Source organism: Symphodus melops (assembly GCF_947650265.1).
Source record: "Symphodus melops genome assembly, chromosome: 6".
Taxonomy (NCBI): Eukaryota; Metazoa; Chordata; class Actinopteri; order Labriformes; family Labridae; genus Symphodus; species Symphodus melops.
In genome coordinates this window covers 24,909,682-24,930,652 of record NC_136696.1, presented here as the reverse complement: position 1 = coordinate 24,930,652, position 20,971 = coordinate 24,909,682, and the positions used below count along the sequence as shown (strand labels likewise).

Below are 20,971 nucleotides of genomic sequence, written 5' to 3'. Positions count from 1 at the left end.
GATTCTATGCACATTTGATTCATTGCTTTCTTTTTTCTTCTCTTTCGTGTTTTTCTTTGTTTCCCCTGCGCAGCACTTTGGGCATCAGTCAGATAATGAATAAGTTGCATGAAAGAGAAGCTTGCTTGTGTTGTAGTTACTCTCTGATGTACGTCACTTTGCATTAAAGCTAAATGAATTGTAGAAGTGTAGAATGGAGGACTTGTTTTGACATACCCTGTTCATGCATGTTAATATATACTTTCTACTTTAATGACACTAAAGGAAAGAGATTGGTGGATGTCATGTTCACTGGTAAACAAAGAGGATGTCGTCTCCCACTGACCTTATGAAGCAGCTTCCTGCGGAGGTGCCTTCCCAGCATGCCATGCAGTGGTTCCTGGTCCCAGCGCAGCGTCACCCAGCGGAAATGCTGCTGGAGGCGGAGCTCTGATCCCTGAAGGCGGGGCTTTGACAGTGTGGCAATCAGGAAGCTGCGATCACAGAAGTGGTGGAGACCTGAGGGAGGAGTAACAGGACGGGAAGGAGGAATAATAAATGATCAGAATGTCGGTGAACACTAATGTAGTAAGTTTTCATCTGACATTTCCACATTAAATCACATCTGATCTGATGGTCGTTTATTTTAGATATTGATGACACTCTTTGGCATTTTAAATGGAACCAGGAAGCCTGAAAGCAGATGATATGCAGAAAAAGCATCGGATTGTTCACATGAGTACCCGTATTACTGGTCTATTTTGGACCACAGTAACTTGAACGTTACGCAGCAGATTGTGTTTCAGGTCTCGGCCTGGCTGCACTGATGAGTCTCACCTGTGTTGAGTAGCATAGGTGAAGCAGAGCTCCTGTTGTCCAAACTGTGACAGAGATCTCCAAGAAGGCCAGTCAGGGATGACGCCTTCTCCAGTCCCTCCAGCAGCACAACCACACAGTTACCGCCAGGCACCGTGACCCCTGACCCCGACGTCGGAACAAGGAAACCTGAGACAGCGAGACGACAAAGTTAGGAAACGACTGGCACAAAATTGCATACAAACGGGTGAACCATGGAGGGTACCTTGAGGAATTATTTTGGTCTATGATTTAACTTTAAGTCTATTCGCTCACATTGTTTGTGTATTAACTGACAACAGAGACAGGAAGAAACACACCAGTTGCTACATTAACTATACAAATGTTTTCATTTGGATCAAAATGTACATCAGTCCTTTGTGTCTGATTCATCAATCTAATACACACTCCTGCAACACCCTGAAAACAGCCCTTCTTATTGCTTGTCTCGCCTAGCAACAGTAACTATGGGGTGGGACTTAGCATTGATCAGGTTTGGATCAGTTTGAGCTCTAAATGACTGAATCGAAAGAGTCCACGGATGCTGCTCAAGCTCTGCATGATGCATCAGACGGTGTTTATAGTGGATGAGTACATTTCTCAGTCAGTGTGTGGGTCATTCATAAATCTGTGTGTCTGTGTCTCGGCAAATGAATGTGTCCGCACCACAGGTGAGGAAAGTGTCCAGCAGCTGCTCCTTGGTCAGGCTCTCGTCCACCTCCACCCGCAGCACGTCACAGCCGAGCCCCACAGCCTCCTGCTTTGACTGGTGAAGAGAAGGACAGAGGAGGGAGGGAGGGAGGGAGGGAGGGAGATGGTGAGTTGAAGAGAGGTAAGAAGGGAGCACGTCGTCATGGAAACTAAAGGAATCTACTACTACTATGCGCCGAGAGAAATGGAGCAAGAACAGAATTTGAATGAGTAGAAAGGGCTTTTCCAGACACATCGCTGCTTTAGAGAATACAGAGAGGATGCAGCTGCAGAACACATTTTACTTCCTTATTTCTTTATAAAATTATCCGTATATCTTTACACCGGCATGTTCACAAGTTAAATGTATCCGAAAAAAACAGGTAGAAGGATGCAGCACTGAAGGAGGAAGAAAAGGAGACATATAGTGAAGACAGTGATATCGTTAACTTTTGTTTCTTGGTGATTTTGTGCCCACCGTTGGACAAACAGTACCGATGATCTCTTTGGCGTTCTTGACCGGTACATGAGTAGGTGGTATTTTATTTTCAAAACGACCTCATCCTGCAGTCCATTAACTGTCAAATGTGTCACTTGTCATGAATCTCTGCTGTGGAAAATGTAAGTGAAGACTGTTTGGTCATACGAGGCAGCAGTCATGAGAACAAAACAGAACTATAAAGGGAATAATCAATCCTCTAATATCCTCCTCAGCTTTAATCGTTACTATTGGACTAAATTCATAATAGCGTATTAATAGCGGACTGTTTTTAAAATAGGACGGTGATTTTAAATGATTAAATTAACCCTTAGGTGTCAGTCTGGACATCTTTGTCCACATGTTACATTTTTCACTTTTATCTAGCATCCCTTTTATGTTTGTTTCTGCATTAGGCATGAGTATTTGTAAGAAGGTTTTTTTTTGTTATACAACAGGCCTATCACTCCATCAAACTGGAAACTAAATAAATATGTTTGTAGTTTTGATCAGGACTGAAGTTTATTAAAAGTTTCAAAAATATTTTCAAAATATTTTTGGACGTGTCCACGGTGAGGGTCGTAAACGGCGACGTAAAAATGATAGGGTTCAATAATACTAAAATGCATTCACATTTTCTTTGATTTGCATTGATTTCTTGAAGACTCGACCAAATGTGTTCCGGCTGTTACCAGCAGTCAAACAATAATTTAGAATAATAACATTTAAAAAACGTAAGCGTTTACATATTTTAAACTCTACTGCCTGATACATCTGAAAGCTGCAGATGTAGTGAAGCAGCACTGAGCAGAGTCCAGTATGTGTCCTGCATGTTTCATCATGCGACTGTGTTGTGGTTTGCTGTTTGCATCCACTTTCCGTCTGATTGCATCACACGCTGCAACAGAACTGAATTTATTAATATGATAAAAAAAGGTCAAACTATTCTCTACAACATGTGAATCTAAGAAACCAATGAGATTATCAAGTGTGGAGATCGTCAATGAGTATGCTTTAATGTGACATCACTTTGAAGTAGAGGGTTGTACTGTGTGGAAGGTGATTGACAGTTCTCTGCTCCACTCAGACGCTTACATCCAGCTTCACGCTACGTTTTTCTTTTAAAGTAGGACGATGAGGGCCGTTGAAGCCGGAGTCCCAACTTGAAAGGCAGAAAACAACAAGATCATTATCAAAGATGGCTGCCCTACATATGTACAGTAGTATTAGATTTATTGGCACAAGACTTTTTATTTGCATTTCTGTCTGACTTGTGTCTCTTTAGATCAGCTAGACACACAGCTCTGTATATTTTACACTTGAAAATAGTACTGTAACTGAGGAGACATTTGTCAGTAAATCTGGATATGGTTGCTCAATACAGATGTGCTCTTATTTTTCCCCTAATCTAAATGTTGTACCAGCCGCTCCCTTTCACCACAAATTCCTGCTGTTGAACATGTAATCTTCCATCACAACATTTGCAGCCATGTAATCTCTTTGAACAGATTCTCTACGGTAATGCAGAATCTGTAGACGCAGGACTAGCATCAGACTAGCATTGCATGGCTCTTGTGTTTCAGGGCTTTGGCTTTAAAATGCAATCTGCAGTCATCTTACAGCATTTTTTACAAATTTGCATTTTGACAGGCATCTCAGTCGTCTCTACACATCGATGGCATTCTCACATTTTAATACGTGAGTCCGGTTGTAAGCAACCAAACCTTTGACTAAACTGAAAGTTTCAAAATGTTTTTTGTCGCTCTAAGTGGCTCGATCATCATCATCATCAGAGAAAGCAGATGGGTTGTGAGGCTACCAGCCATGTTCCTCCTTCGGTTCAAGTAACTTCATCTTTACTGTGACAAGATTATGTAGCATAAAATCTGGATTTCAGTTCAAAGTAGAGCTAAAGAAAGTGGCAGCTCGGTGTACATCCCTAGACCCAACATCTAATAGTGGTAGCCTTTGGGTGAAAAAAAAAACTAGTGGTGACTTTAGCTGACTAAACTGGGTGTAACAAACTCTACTTACCCAACATCTAACCACAACACTGTCACGTGTGATGTCATTTCCTCCTCTGACTTGCGTTGCTAATGGAATGCTAAATCTCAGTTAACATGAATACTCACCTCTGGTTTATGATTCTCTCTATTGGAGCTACAGAAAAGGCCTTTAAAAACGTTTTCAGATTTAAGTATACCGACAGACTCAATAGCCGGATTCACTGTCACTGAAGGTTGTTATGAAATGTGTTATGCGTTATGTTATGTTCTCTGTAAGTGTAATTACCTTGATGCAGTGAGCAACCAGGTTGGCGATGTACTCCTGACAGCTGCCTTCAAGCCCGTGAAAGATGAGGTTCCCGTACTGTTCCACCTAACAGAGAGAAACAGAAGCAGGAATTAGTTCAATCTAACTTAAACTGGGCCACCTGAGGCCTAGTGGGTATGTCGAGTGCCACATATACAGAGGATATATTCTTCATCGCAGCAGATTTCAATTCACTGCATGTCACCCCCCCCCTCCTCCCTACATTCCTATCCAATAAGGGTAATGGCAAAATGATCTAAATTAAACTGAGAATTCAAAATGAGAACAGCTTTATAAAACTTTGATATTGCCATTTGTGACCATGAAAAAACAAAAACCATGAAGACGCTGTTTGAAAGGGAGAAATAATGAGTTAAGACTTCATTCAAATCTCTCCCTCAAGGCTTTCACATTTGCAAATTCTCTCTCATGAATCGGACGTGTGGTGTTTTTTAAACGACTTTTAAAAGTAATTAATTGAAATTAGTATTTCAATAAGTGACGCCTCGCTTGTCGTCTTTACTGCACTTTTTCTGCTTTGTGATTTATCTGATTCATTATCTCAGTCCATCAAGTTTTGTGAAGCACTTTATAACTTGTCTTTAAAAGCACTGTATTAAATTACAGCTACACAAAACTCCACTCTTTTCATTACTTTTGACATCAAATGCATTCAATGATTCATGGATTTAGAGGCTAATATTACATGAATTTGTGAATAATACAAAGGATGCAGCCTCATTTTACTTGAACACATGCTGCACGCTGCAGCAGTGATTGGAGCTTCTCATCATATTTGACTGTCAGAATGGAGTCACTGAGGATTAAAGCTTACTGTCAGAAATGTAAATCTGTCATCAATCATCAGGATTATTCTATTTTTACAGGCTGCTGGATAAAATCTCAGCACAGAGGTTCTTTATTTTCTTCCTCTATAGTCTCATTGATGTCTTTCTCTTCTTACATGCCAAAACAGGATCAATTACTCCTAATATGTCTGATTGGTACGACAGCACGAGCGCCTTCATTTCCTTAAGATGCTTCATTTTCACCTCTAAAAAATCCAGCAGGGGGTGGTATAGCTGTAAGGAAATAATCACCACTTTAATCCTCTGCTTCCTTTCATCTGCCAATCACTGTATCTCACTCTCTTCTTCACGTCTTTACCATTTCTCTCGCAGCAGCCTTCAAGCTTCCGCTCTATTTTTCTACATCTTAGTCATCTAATCCCTCAATCCTTCACAGTGTGTGTGTGTGTGTGTGTGTGTGTGTATACCAGGCGGACGTAGTTGTGCAGCAGCGGCAATGGGAAGAGGTATTCCAGAGCCAACTCATCGAGACACGACTCAGACAGGCCTGTCAGAAAAACACACACATACACACACTGAGTAAATTCACACCATAAATCCTCAAATCAGCTCTGGTTTACATGCTCAGTGTCAGCGGCTGTAAGACGCTGCAGCTCCTCGTGACATCACACAGCTGAGAGCCTCAAGGTGCCCTTCCTGGTTCAGACTGTCCGGAAACTCAAACCGCTCAAGTTCAGGAGCAGTTTGTCCTCAGGTGCTGTTTAGCTCAGGGCTACAAAGTAATCACTGTTGGCAGTTATTGAAAGCCGATAGAGTGGTCATTGAGTTTACTCATTAAAAAGCTTTTAATGCGTCAAATCAGAGAGGAGGATGAGTTACAGCTTTGAGAGGTTTTAATGTGCTGCCTGAGAAAATACACACTTATATCTGTGTCCACGCTAAACTCTGCAATACACAAGACAACTGTACGATAAAATGTGACATAAAATCATTGGTGTTATATCGGAGTCGATTCACTTAAGTTATCTTGATGGGTTGGTGTAAAAAGATAAACTCAGTCTGTTCTTTGTAGGAGAGAGAGTGAGGGATGACACGCAGAAAAGGGCTAAGGTTGGATTTGAACCCACAGCTGCTGAGAAGAGGACTATAGTCTTTGTTCATGGGGCGTGCAACATAACCGCTAGGATATAGGCTCTCCGAGTTCATATTTGCTTGAAGTTTAAATCAATCAAAACATGTTTGACATGCTCTGCTATGCAAACAGCTCTGATGAAAGGCTCTGTAGGACTATGACTGATCATATTAATACACAGAAGGAGACTGGTACATTTAATTATTAAGATCCGATAAGATAAGATTGGACAGAGCTTCTTCTGGAAGGACATTCTGGTGCCAGATTGCTTATAATAAAATTTGAGTAACTCAAAAGACCGTCAAATAGATGTATTATAATTATTCAACACTTTTTGTGCAAAATTTGCGACAGATTTTTTTTGCAGATTTACATTCCGGTCTGTTCTGGATCGTTTCGTTTGAATACAGTCCTACTTTAATGCCAGCAATAAATGAAAAGTAAAGAAAATAGGAAATAGCAAAAGTAGCAACATAGAAACACATCCAGGGAGCTGTACGACAGAAATATTGACAAAACAAAAAAAGACACAAGGGATCAAGTTATGAATGAAAAAACAAACTGGCAACCTCTGATATGTGTCATCACATCCAATAAAAGACTATACACCTACAGCTCTTTGAAATGTGTCATCACTGGATGACGCACATCTGTCTGTTCACTTATTCACCATCAATGTATATTCCCCATGATAACGGGTCGTGTTGACACAAATGCACATAAGTTTCTTGTTCTAAATCCACTCTGATCCTGTATTTGATCATACCTATAAACTGCAGTATTTCAGCCCTGCTCAGAACAGGCTGTTTTTGTGTCTGTTGCTTTAAATATGTAAATGAGCTATGTTGGACCACGCCCTCTCTCTGGAAGGGCTTGTGTGGCTCGGGCTTTCTCGCTTCATGTCGGATTGTTTACGGTGAGAAGGCAGACTCAGAGGGCAGAACAAACACCTCGCTGTGCGAGTGTCACCCACTTGGGGGGGAGGGGTTACTGCCCTTTGTGATGTCATGAAGGGAAAATCTCCAAATGGCCTATTTGAGCACACATTTTCTGAAAAGTAGAGCAGGCAGAAGGATGGACATTTCTCTTAATGGGGGGGGTGTAGACAGACTAGAGACACATATTAGTGTTACAAAAATATGGTGAAGTGTATTTTGCATTATATGTGACCTTTAATTAAGAATTGGGATACCAAAACAGTTGTTTCCAATCATCTTTAAAATACATCACATGGTAATCATAATCTCTGTCATAAGCAGACTGACAGTGTTTTATAAAACTTAATTACATATTAAGAGGTGTTAAGCATATGGTCGAACTTTGCTGAGCACTGACTTACATACAGTAGTATCTTTACATGTTGATTTTAAGCCACAATTCTCTGGGATGTTTGATGAGCCCGAGACAAAAGAGAAAAGGGAAGGAACTTCGGGTGCACAACATTTTTTGGATTATAGGTTTTCTTCTTTCTCTGAAGCCTGTGCCATGCTGTGAGTGAGAGACAGGTCTACAAGATGAAGGTGAAAGCTGAAGCTTTGTGTATCTGGCTCTCTGCCATCACTGCCATGGTGGGCGGATGGACAGGCAGGTCAATACGGAGCTCTGAGTAAGGACTTCACAAATACTGTAAACACATACAAGGTCTACACATTGTTGCATCCTCCCCTATATACCTTTTCTTTCCATGAAGCAAGACGGTGAAATAGGCAGAAAATGAGTCAAGACAAAGAAGATGCAGAAAAGAGAAAACGGACTGATGAACAAGAGAAGGCTGGGCGGGGAGAGAAGGAGAGTTAGTCTGCAGCTCACCCTGATGTTCACGCTGCCAGACTATTGTTCGTTGTTCTTTTTTTTTTTTTCCCTGACTCACTGAGACGAGAAATGCACTAGATAAAGCAATTGAAGGGGTGGAGGCAGCAACAGAAGACAGTAAGAAAGATTATTCCAATATCTGTGGAGCGAGACAGTCTGCTGCTCAGGGCTGCTACTGAGACTCATCTATTATCATTAACTGTGCTGTCTGCGGAATTGTTCTGGATCCATGTTCAGCCCTTTTATAGGCCCAGGTAGAGCTTTAAAAACACTAGAACAAAGACTATACTGTAAGTGGAGCACTGCTTTGATACTTCACCTTTAATTAAAAAAGAGATCGCTGTAAACTGGCAACTCTGGGTTAAGAGTTTTCAAGTGCTGTGTGGGTCTCTGCTCAGGGACAAAGACCGTCATTCCTTTGTGACATGAAGAGAGGCTTTTTAAATCAGGTAACCCTCCAAACTGGTCTTCATCGTCTCACAGCTTGTAAGCTTTGTTCAATCTAAACTAAAGGCGTTTCTTCAAATCTCTGTACTGTCAGCGTTTGAGCAGAACATCAAAGCTCAGTTCACCATGTCAAGCTAACACCTTTTCAAGCTGAATCATTGGTAAATAAAAATCAACTAGCATGTTGTCTCTGTCTCGTCTCCTACATCAGAAGGCCTCCTTTTATGGTAGTGTGATTGTAGCTAACAAGTGTAGTTCTGTGCTCCATAATGTGTTTGGATTTTTTGCAGGAAAACATTTTAATTTAATTTTAAATGTTAGCCTAGCAGTTATAACCAGCGCCCCAATGCACGCCCTTTTGCTGCATGTCACCCCCCTCCCAGCACTCTGTCCTCCCAAGACTTCATGTCTCTATTTCGCTGTACCATGTAATAAAAGGCTAAAATCACCAAAAAGTATTTGAAATAGAATAAGACTTTTAAACATTCACAGGTTGAAGGTGAGTTTAGAAACAATGAAAAACAGAGGAGTGACGTCTTCATCAGTCATCACGACAGATGTAGATCAGACAGATTTAGAATAAAATCAGCTGCAGTTCAAAGCAGATTTATCTTAATCATTGGTAGATTTCAATGGTATCCGTCAGATTGATTTCTAATTCCACCGCTGTCCACCATCTTATCATGTTAAAGAAGAGTTTATGAAGTGCAGTGAGTCATTAACAGGTTAAGAACCAGAGAGTGGGTGCATCAACCAACTATCGGGTATCCATTTCTTCTGAGGACTGTTCTGGCTGAAATGTTCCTTCATGCTGAGCCTCACAGTAAGCAGCTTCTGATACATCACTGCCCACACTACAATTGCTTCCAAACAGATTTGTCGGCCCTTCATCCACCAAACGGTATTATCATCAGTGAATGTAGCTGTAATTTCTTTTTTTTTGGGGGGGGGGGGGGGGGGGGGGGGGGGGGGGTTGTGGGGTTGTGGCTCGATGCTGATGAACACAACAGACGACAGGTTGCCAGGTTCGCTTACCTTTGAGGCGGATGGTGATGCACTGACTCAGAGGCTTTCTGACCAGATCCCAGGGTGAGAAAGGCAGCTCCTGACCTGGCAACCACTCTGTGTCACCTGCAAGACGAGAGAGGAGAGAAAGGAACCAGTTACAAAAGCACAGACTGAAATACATGCAGTACATGCATTAAATATGATATGTGCATAAGTTATACGCGCCACGATGTAAAATTTATCAGAGTGTCCTTTACAATGTAGGACGAGGCTGTGCTCTATTTAAGTAAGCTGTGTTAATGTCATCTCAGCTTTAAAAACTCTGCACAAACAAACATAAATAGGTCATAACCTTTGGAATCAAACTTCAAATATAAACACTTTATGTTGTTCTTAAATGTAAAGCCTGAACTTCGGCTTAGTATGGATCCTTTCATATGTAAAGGGTTTATACACTCATTTCTTGTATACAGCATGTTATATTTACCAGAGGCCGAACAACGGCCAATATTAGCAATACAGTGTTACAGTGATACTATTGTATCAGCAAATTTGATCCCAGATATGCACCAGTCAAACAGTATTTCATTTGACTATCACTGTAGCAGTTCTCCTTCTGGCTGTCACCAGCAGAGTGTGCTATATAAATTACATCTTTTATATCTTTTCCACAAGTATTGGATTGATTATCTATAAAGCTCTACAGGTCCAGATAAAAGAAACGTATCAGTCAATTCATCAGTATCAGATTTATTTCTCTTCCTAATATTGATCTGTCCAAATATACCCGTATTGGTCAGGCCCTAATATTTACCATGATGGGAAGCAACACAAGTGAACAAACAAATAAAAAGACACAGTCAGAGATCTTGAGTCGCATAAATTCTTCCTCTGGCGGCAGATTTAAAAAAAAAAAAAAAAAAAAAAACTCCCAAAGGAACTCAGAGTGAATGATCCATGTGATTTAAGAGAAGTGGAGAAAGAATCTAAATTTATTTGATCAATCAACTGATTGTATCAAGTTCAATATTATAAGTGTGAATGCTCTTTCCTGTGAAGAACTTATCTTTTAAAACACATATCTACATATACATACATATATTTAAGTTGTGGTCTAATTTCCTGCCGATCAATAACTGATTCATTAACTCCGGAGTTAGGCACTGAGCTGAATCATGTCAGAAGTAGACGGGCTTTCGAAAGCCTGCCATTAAACAGAATAAATCAAATGTGACATTCCATCAAAAGGGAGCACATACACAAAGTCACAGAGTGAAATAAGAAATGTCTGCAGTCACGCAGAGCTGGGACAAATGAGACATGCGTACAGAGACGCACAGACATAAAATCCAGACACCAAAGATTGTCTGGATGTCTGCAGTTTGATCCCCTTTGACGCACAAGACCGACATTTTCCCCTAATTTGGCACCTTCCTTCCCCCCCTCACTCTACCCATCTCATCCATTATGCATCCATCTTCTGCTCATGCTTTCTTTTATCGTCATCCCCCCCCCCCAAAAAAAAAACACAAATCAGTCTCTCTCCTTATTGCCCTGAAAGATCTTAAAGTGTGAGCGACAGCAAAACAGAAACACATAGATCGGACTAGCAGAAGAGACAGAGACAAAGAGAAGGGAGCTGACTTTGCTGCTTGAGGACGACGTCCAGGACTCAGACAGACAGAACCAGCCCTAACACACACACACACACACACACACACACACACACACACACTGAACACACACACACACATGAAACTGAAACCCTAAACCTGAGAGCCAGCTGTTCCCTGTTGAAATCTGATCATCAAGACAAAAAGGCATGCACAGTAGCAACATTCGCACCAACACATTAATAATTCATCAAGTGCAAAAAAACAAAACAAAAAAAGTATCGTGTGTGTGAAGCTCTGAGCTGCAGCCAAACAAACATCACATCAAGTGACACATGATCAACTCCACACAGCTAAACATGCAGGATGTTTACAATGAGCGACCTAACCTGGAGGTTAAGGTAGGTCCTTCGTACATGTCGTTTACCCTGTTTATATGTATATATAAAAAGATGGACTACACACACTCCAGCGTTGTCCCAGTAACACGCTGGGTGTCCAAAGACCCGACTATTATCTACACAAATTAAAACTCAACTATAATAAACCAAAACCAAAACAAGCGATGCACAAAAGTCTGATGATGATGAAATACAAACGATAAGATATTTGCAATAACCTCTTATTCTATGGTGCTTCTGGGTCAGTATTGAGACATACATACTGTTTGATTTTGTGATTGTATTTCCTCATTCAAAGGTTTGGATGTTCATTCGTGCCTGCTATGTTGCTTACATAACATTAAAACATGTCATTTAACTCCGTCTTCCTATATTTGCACTTAATAGAGCTGTGACCCTCCTCCGCCCCAGACACCTCCATTCAGAAACAGCCTCATGAACCCACTCCTCATCACATGCTGCATCATTGTCTCGCCTCCATAGGGGGGGGTTCCTCCTATCCTGCTGTCGGCCTCACTACCTCTGTGAGTGCATGAAGTCCTCATGACGGAGTCTAATCACCCAAGACATTGCACATTTATTTTTCCCTGTTAGAACTGTTTAAGAAATAATTCTTAACTCTTACGTAAGTTTCTCCTGATTGGAATGCATCAATAGCTGAGGATTTCCAATATGGCTTCTGCAGCCAAGCTTACATGAAGAAGAGTGTTAGGTTTACACAACACAGCCAGGCAACCTGCAACATAAACCTGCAGCTAAACAGAGTGGGAAGCAACAAGAGGGAATGGATGACTGCCAACAGGGCAGCTCCAGGTGCAGTAAGCAGCAGTTATTGCATCGCAACAGTCGCAGCATAAACAGAAAAAAAGGGGCTTAATCATGAAGTCTCAATTTATCCTGTAGTCGGGTGGCATGACAGAAGAGATCAAAAGGGAGTTGGGGTAAAAAACAAAAGTGTTTTCTCACCGATAAGAATGGAGGCGATGCTGGCGGGTCCAAGTCCGAGCGGTGGGCGTTGGGCCTCGTCCCGGGCTGCCTGGGATTCCCCACAGAGGGTCTGGAGGTAGGAGGTGAAGGTGCACCTGAGGGTGGAGCCCAGCTGAGACCAACTCATCAAACGGTCCACTGACACTCTGCCCATGGAGCCCTGGTTGCTGGAGACGCCCTTCTTCTCCTCCTCCAGAGCCTCCACAGGACACATGGAGCCGGTCGTTACTCCACCTGAAGAATGGAGACGAACCTGGACCCTGTACGAGTCTAGAGGAGGGAGAAGGAGGTGTTCAGTAATAGGACAGTCAGCGTATGAACAACATGACATGAAGCAAGAAGTTTTCATGCTCAACTCAATTGTGGCGAGCCAAATGGTGTGGTAACTCACACTCTTTTGTTCATCCTGAAATACTACTACTTACACAACCCCAAACAACGAAATGACCTCACAATCGATACGTTAAAATGTAGATTGTCATCATATTGCTGGAAAGGCGTGTTAAGATCTACTGTGTGACGATCAGGAATGACAAGTTCCTGAGGTCAATTAAATCAACTTCATCTCTACAGCTAACACGGTGGGTCATCAGACATTTTATTATGAAGGTGTTGAGGGAAGAAAAAGTCAAAGAAGCTAGGTAAGAGGTTTGATTAACCTGCCTACAACAGCCATGTGACATCTTGTGTTCACACACAGGAAAAACAGGACCTGTGGACATGCATTAGTGGAGAGATGTCAGAGTGCTCGGTACTACTGAAGAAGTGACCTGTGACCTCTCCAGCAACCTCAACCATTTCTGTTATTTAGGTCTATGCCAGGACTTGAACCTGGGACCCGTTGGTTCAAGTCCCTAGAACCTGAGCTGCTGCCACCTCAAAGATATATGTTTTGCCATTATAACAACATTCCCATGTTGCCCAAATTAAGACTGAGACGTTCACTTTCTAAAAGAGTTACAGCTGAAATGAACAAAAAAAGAACCTTACGCTTCGGGAGCTTAAGGTTTGAAACCAGAAAGAGAGAGAGACAGACGGACAAACACACACACACACACACACACACACACACACACACACACACACACACACACACACACACACACACACACACACACACACACACACACACACACACACACACACACACACAGGAGGCCACTCACGGAGGTTTTCAAGTAGATCTTTGCAGTCATCAGTGGCCACATCGTGAATAGTGCGATTGCACTTATCTCTCCTCTCGATGTCCTGTTCTGTGTGGCTGCACAGCACCTCCAGACACTCCTACACACAAACACACAAAGGTCCCAATCATAAAACCACATAATAACATTCTTTATAACAAACAGGACAGGCTGCTCTGCCTTTGGGATTAATAAACAAGTGTACAGCACACACATATGAAAGGTGAGTAAAGCTCCTGTGTGTTATTAAAGCATGCATCGAAGTGTGCTCCTCGTTTGTATTCCGCTCAGACACTCAGTCTAGCCTGCTCTGGTGTCTCCAGCACTCGCTTCAACCGAGCGGGATGTTTCAGCCAGCAAGGTCAGCCCTTCTATTAGCCTGTGACTGTGGAGCCTGACGCAGGGCGGGGCATTAATGGAAGATAGAGTGGACCGATTTAAATAAGTGTTTGTAGAGAGTCAGTGAAGTGAGCATGAATATACACAACGAGGGAAATGTTTAACTCTGGTTACACACCTGTTAGTTACAGATTTGGTGTATTCGTGTTGTTTTAGCTCGGCTCATTCTCACCTTGAGGCCCAGAGCAGCGGCCATGTGTGCAGCCGTCCAGCCGTCATTGTTGGCGTGGTTCAGCAGGGCGGCAGGCAGAGCCAGAGTGTTGTGGGGATCAGGGCTCACAGTGACACCTCTGTGAGGCGAGTGGCAGAGGAGAAGACGCAGCGATTCGACATGTGCTGAGCGCACCGCGGCGTGGAGGACCGTGCAGCCGTCCTGCAGAGACGGAGAGAGACGAAACGTCAAACTCTTAGTGCTGAGTGAAAACTTAACTCTTCCACTGTTTAACACAAATGAAGGAAACTTTGATATCTCAAAGCATGAAGCTCTAATAAATGATTTGATTTTCCAACAATCACTCAGCATCACATTCATGTACAAAGTTGTGAAAGGTTCAAAACTGTCCACCCATGTAGATTGATTTATTTATTGATTCAAACATCCATTAGTCTGGCAGTATTATCTTGATTTAAAAAAAAAACCACACAGTTCTGTAGAAAAGAAGAAGAAGTTACAAAAGGGGCCTTTGTTGAAAGTATAGATACACTAAATGTGAAAATCAGTTTGTCATGACTTCTTTTGGTGTCTGACTCGCACATTGCAACATTTTCTCTGACGACTGACGCTGAAAACAAATCAGATTTTGTTCAACAGCTAACTTCGAGACAATCAGCCGTTACATGTACTGGATTCCAGCAGTAAATTCGTTTAGCACAACAAATCCACATCAGCTACTAACATCCGCTCATGTGCTAATGTCTGTCAACACGTCTGACAACGGCTGATACAGATGTTGAATCGATGCCCAAGTTGATAAACATTGAATTATCTTTCTTGTTTGTCCAACATCCTTAAAATCTGATTATTTGCTGTCCTATGACATGAAGACAAAATGTACAAAAAGAATCTATTTTGGTGTTTGCTCTTTGAGAGTATTTCAATTATTCCTTGGTAGTCAGAGTTGTGGTTTATAAAAGGTCTGTCAATAAATCCATGAATGCACTTTTTTTTTTTTAATTGAGGTCATATGCAGTAAAGAAGAAGAGAACGCTGTTAGTTAACATCTGCTACTAATACAAATGTTTACTCAAAAGTCATCTGAATTCTGACAAGAAAAGTGTGTTTAAGCTTCCTTTGTTGTAGCACTTCATGCTTCTACTCTTAAAAAGGCCGTTTTTTAACAGGATCACTGCTGTCTGAAGCAATAAACAAATCCATAATGAGGCAAAAGAAAGAATCTTTCGAGGTTCAATAAGTCAACACATAATTCACAAGTGTGGCAACTGTCACATTTGTTTTAGATATTGTTAACATTTATGAGTAGAATCACCTAAAAAATGGACTCTGAGTGTCCAGTCAGACAGTGATCTTGTGGACCACTTCAAAGTCCATCCTTTATATTTAATCATTATGTTTGACCCGACACACTGGCCAACGTTTTCTGCCGTCTAAAAATACTCCCATGCTGAAGAGGTCAGATATGCTATAGACTCTTTGGCATCTCTTTGGCTCAGCAGGAAAGTCGTGGTCTAAATGTGGAACAAAGTGGGTAACTAAATATAGGCTCCCATCACATGCTGCTACGGCAACTAAAAGACCCCCCCCTGCCCATGGTTTCCATGGAAACCCAGAAAGCCTGTGCATCAATTAGCCTACACCAATCAGAAGACAAAACCCCTGAGATTATGTGACGCGGGATGAGTGTAACACAATGAAGAGTGTGAGAATGAACGAGACAAGGTGAGGAACAGCACGCTGTGTGAGGAAACAGGAGGGACGCTTGCTTTGGAAAATGAATTCAGTGGAATAGGATTTTCTTGTAGTACAGCCTATTAGAATGGATTTACAACGGGAAGCATGGAGAACGTTTGTTTAGGAATCAGCAGATCCTCCTTCCATGATTTGCTCATGAAATAGTTAAAAAAAAGGACAGTGTTAGTAAATGTCTGAAGACAGTCAAAGGAGAGAAGCTTCATACATTTTGAACTGCAGTGCTGTATTTGTTTGGTTGTATTGTCTATATCATATCCTAAAACCTCTGATGAAAACAAATCCTCCGTCAAACGTTGGAGCCTGTCGCCAAAACAGTCAAAATAAAGTGTCTAAACTGAGAGCTTGAACTGATGATTTTACTGACAAGCGGTGCCGTCATTCACATCTGCACAGTGGCTTTAGTAGAATCATATAAATCAAAGCCAGGTGCTGAGGTGCCGGTGTTATTAAAGGGATGAGACGAGAAAAATACGTTTTTCTTTGCCTGGAAGTTTTCTTCATGTGATGCAATATGACGCTTTTTGCATCACATGAAGAAAACTTTCAAGCAAAGAAAAACACATTTTTCCCGTCTCAGGGCAAAATGAGTTCTGGATTCACGACTATTCAACACTGCTACCATGTTTCTAATGATACACAGCTTCATGCAAATGGGTGAAGTATCCCTTTAAAGGAGGTTCTTGGTCAGTGAGCTTACAGAGGTGCTGCAGGCGCGATCGGCTCCAGCGTTCAGCAGGACCCGGACACAGTCCAGCCTTCCTGCCTCACAGGCCAGAAAGAGGGGAGTCTGTCCCTCAGCCGCCGCCGCATCCACAGCAGCTCCTGCAGCCAGCAGCACCGCCACACAGCTGGAGGGAGGAGAAACACACGGACACCAACACACATAAATGTAAACCAATGCAAACAGTTTGAACTCACATATACAGAGATAAGACACATTTCAAAGTGCTTTACATATTTTCATATTAGGTTCATTTTGATATTTAATATTTTTTTATTTTTTTTAACTGTAGTTGTGCAGCAATCACACACTCCTTCTGGATAACTTATATTCTAAGTTTTATTACGAACAAACTAGTTCCAACGCCAAGTCAAGAAAGAACTCATGCAGCTGGTTAGAAAACGCATATGGCAAACTCACAGGCACGTATGCATTCGCACACTTTCTGTACTCGATTAGTGACCATAAAGGCAGAATAATTCATGCCATGATGCCACACCTGTGAAAACCAAGTGTTTAAGTCAGAGCAGCAGTTGTTAAAAACAAGTTAAGACACTGATCAGTCGAGAGAGAGAAACGGAGCCTGTCGCTTAAAACGAGCACAGAGACGACATTTAACATCATAAAACAAACCCTCTGTGTGTGTGTGTGTGTGTGTGCGTGTGTGTGTGTGTGTGTGTGTGTGTGTGTGTGTGTGTGTGTGTGTGTGTGTGTGTGTGTGTGTGTGTGTGTGTGTGTGTGTGTGTGTGTGTGTGTGTGTGTGTGTGTGTGTGTGTGTGTGTGTGTGTGCATGAGCATGCCTTCTACATATCCCCACTCTATAAATAACACACTGATCAGATATTACAACACTGCACATTCCCCAGCTGGTCCTGGGTATCGTGATTTTGGCACAAGCACAAACACACACACACACACACACACACACACACACACACACACACACACACACACACACACAGAGTAGTTGTCGGAGTCTCTTCTGCCTTTAGCTTGATCACATCAGCATCAATAGATGTAAACAGTGACTGTGCCTGTAGTGTGCGAGCAGATGTTTCCTTCCTTGTTTATAATCAATAACAGACGTTCCACTGATGATTGGGAAGAACGAACCTCCAATCAGTAGACACGAGATCAATCTTCAAACAGAGGCCCAGTGGAAGTCCCAAACTGGGCTTATTGCCTCTGTCTGTGGGGAATCTCCCCATTAAGCTTCATAGGGCTCAACTTAACAGTCTACTCTGTAAGTCCACAAAGCCCCTCAGGTCATGCTGATGTGTTGACTCTACCAAGCAGACATGCTGGCACTGCTTTCAGCACAAAACCCAACAGGGTTACTGGGATCAGAGCCGCGGTCGTATTTCACACATTAGAGGTTACAGCTGTGCTGGGCTCACAGTGAAATCTGTGCGATGAGTCATCAGTTGAAAACACAAAACACACATTAAATACACTTGTGGCTAAAAGGGAGAGGTCAAGACCCAACCAGTTAATACTAACAAGATGTCATAATATCATTGTGAGCATGTGTTTTAGGATAGTTTCGATGAGAGGACGTACAGTACAGGGTTTGGAGCAGGAAAAAGTCTAAACTGATCTTTGCTCATATTGAAGTTATAAAAGCCCAAAGTTATCATGTAAAGCAGTACCTGTGGCTCCTTTCCTACATGTCATTCTCTCTCTCTCTCTCTCTCTCTCCCTCTCTCTCCCTCTCTCTCTGTCCTAGATTTTTGACTCTATACACTGTCCCGTCTTTAAGTAAAGGCATAAAAATCTTTAAATGCTGTCCAGATTAAGTGTTTATATCATCAGAATTTTGTTTTGATGAGTTAATATTTTCGACAGGTTTGCGATCATGTACATGTGTGGACTAAACTATCATGATCTGGCCTGGTGCCTTTTTTCCTCACGAGTCCAACATTATCATTTGATGCCTGCAGTAGCAAAAGAAGCTGTGACTTCATGGTTTGGTTTGGTTCATTTAGAGGAATTCCAGTAGAAGACAGAGAAGCATTTTAAAGCTCACCTGCTGTGGCCGTAGGCAGCGGCAAAGTGTAAAGGTGTGAATCCATTGTCAGCAGATACATCAGCAGGCGATCCTGAAGACAGCAGCAGCTTCACAAACTCTGACAGAGACAGAGACAGAGACGAAGATGTAAAATAGATGTCAATGTAGCAGCAACTCAACAACATAATACCACAAATCTCAGCGTGCCTTGGATTGATTGTTGTTTTTGTTTATTGATGATATTTATTGTCGAGCACAGTTCACCGAAGTCAATAAATCTGATTCTGATTTACTATTGAAGGACAATTGTAGTTTGTATTTTTTGATTTAATGAACTTTTTAACTTTTTCAATTTCCTTTTGACAAGATGCATAAAGCACAAGAAACCTGATGTACCCCAAAATCACCTGAGTGTGAATCCTACAAAGACTCTCCTTTGTCTACAAAATCCAATTCCAAACTTGAATACAAGACATTCCCATTTAAGATAAATCAGCATTTAGTGTCACAATCTTCATATGCCACTTTTCACTTTTTTTTTTTTTTTTTTCATTCGGCAAAGAGGCTTCAACTTTCATTGTTCCTGAAATGACAAGCCGTCACATTTCTCCTCTTGAATACAGGCGTACACTTCCACTGTTCAGAGAATATGAACAGAAATCCCCAGGAACATGCTCGGCTCCATACAGTGAATGATAAAAACCTTTGATGAGATACTACACTCAACATTTCAAAGCTGGTAGAACAGCAGCTAAACCAGAAGTGGGTCAGGACTTCAGCTCTCTCTGCATGTGACATCCGTCTGTGCAAAAATAATTACATACGTATTTATGCATCGGTGTGCAGCAGAAGGGTTGCTGCTGTAAAAGTCAAGCTAGGGACCTTGATGTGACGTGAGAGATCTACTACGCAGTAGAAAATGTTTTGAAAGACATTCACAGAAGTTGTCTCTTACATTACATGATGTTTGCGTTTAAAGCTCGACACATGGCACATCAGACGCGAGTTGGGCACACGGGGAAAACAGTTTAATGTAATCTAAATTTGCAAAGTGCATATTAAAAAATAGTCTATAATTATGGGTGGGTTTGTGGTATTTCATGTGTGTTTTTGTGTGCACACTTTGTAGAACCACCTCTAAGCCTTGTGCACAGCTGTCCTTCAGCTGCATTAGTCGTGTTCATGGATCAACGCTCCTCCCCTGACAGAGCGCGACAAAACATCTCAGCAGGGAGGTAACCTTGATGGGCCTGATGTGTGTCAGCGTGCGCTTATCGCTGTGCATATTGGACTAAACGCATTAAATATTCGGTGTGTGTAATTTTGTGTGTTTGTGTTAGATGAACGAGCATGCAGTTGACATCCTCGCGGAGGTTACAGCGCCGACATGACAGTCCATCTCATTTAATGGAAGAGAACATAATGGGCTTATAACGGCGGCTCACACAATTACAGGATTTACAACTGAGAGCTTATCAGCTGCAGGTCTTTGTCCGCTCAAAGCATCTTTATCCACCAAGAAAAGGCTTATCTACGGAAATGCTTGGCTTTGTCCAAACGTATTCTACATCTTTCGGGGTTAATGCTGTCAATCAATTCAACCGTTTTGTCATTAGGGGGAAAAAAAATAAAAGCACATTTTCAGGTAATTTATGATCATGTGTTTCATTTCTTTAGAGGTCGATTAAATGAACAACATCAGTGTTATATTTCAGCTGTGTGATGTTATTTCAGATGTATCGAAATGAAAACTTTTTGTATTTTTTATTTTTATTGTCTTGTGAGCCATTAAAAAAATGCATGATCTAAGTATTGCCCTGTCTTGATCAATCAATACTAATCAATACAAGCCTCGAAGACTTCTCTTTAAAATCCACCAGCCAACCACTGACCAAAACCACCGACAGTTAAATATACACGCCGTGTTATTTGACAAATAAGCCCATCGACAATTCTGACCAGCTGTTAAAAGTTACTTTTAAAAGTTAGCGGTAGAGGAGAAGCTGTGTGGAGAAGTGGTTAGCTCTTTTTTTTTCTTCTTCCAGTTTATTGTGCAGCTCTGAATCGACAAATGATGATAAATGACACTGCTTCCACTTGCAGCGAGCCAGCGAGAGCAGGTTGTCCAAATAAAATAGCACTCAAACCAGTCATGCATAATGGACCCTGATTGTCGCAACTCATTTGGAAAAAGCAGTCCTCTTT

General features: G+C 41.7%; 1 protein-coding gene across 1 annotated transcript in view; it reads right to left on the bottom strand.

Annotated features, from left to right (window-relative positions):
- cttnbp2 (cortactin binding protein 2) overlaps positions 1 to 20,971 on the bottom strand; it is an 84,413-nt gene that overhangs the window by 6,243 nt on the left and 57,199 nt on the right. Inside the window, exons 6-16 of the mRNA XM_079345565.1 lie at positions 18,785 to 18,884; positions 16,735 to 16,885; positions 14,280 to 14,480; positions 13,691 to 13,808; positions 12,504 to 12,794; positions 9,551 to 9,646; positions 5,592 to 5,671; positions 4,295 to 4,381; positions 1,501 to 1,600; positions 817 to 984; positions 326 to 498 (exon numbers count right to left, since the gene is read on the bottom strand). Of these exons, the coding sequence (XP_079201691.1) occupies positions 326 to 498; positions 817 to 984; positions 1,501 to 1,600; positions 4,295 to 4,381; positions 5,592 to 5,671; positions 9,551 to 9,646; positions 12,504 to 12,794; positions 13,691 to 13,808; positions 14,280 to 14,480; positions 16,735 to 16,885; positions 18,785 to 18,884 (1,565 nt within the window). The remainder of the gene's footprint in view (positions 1 to 325; positions 499 to 816; positions 985 to 1,500; positions 1,601 to 4,294; positions 4,382 to 5,591; positions 5,672 to 9,550; positions 9,647 to 12,503; positions 12,795 to 13,690; positions 13,809 to 14,279; positions 14,481 to 16,734; positions 16,886 to 18,784; positions 18,885 to 20,971) is intronic.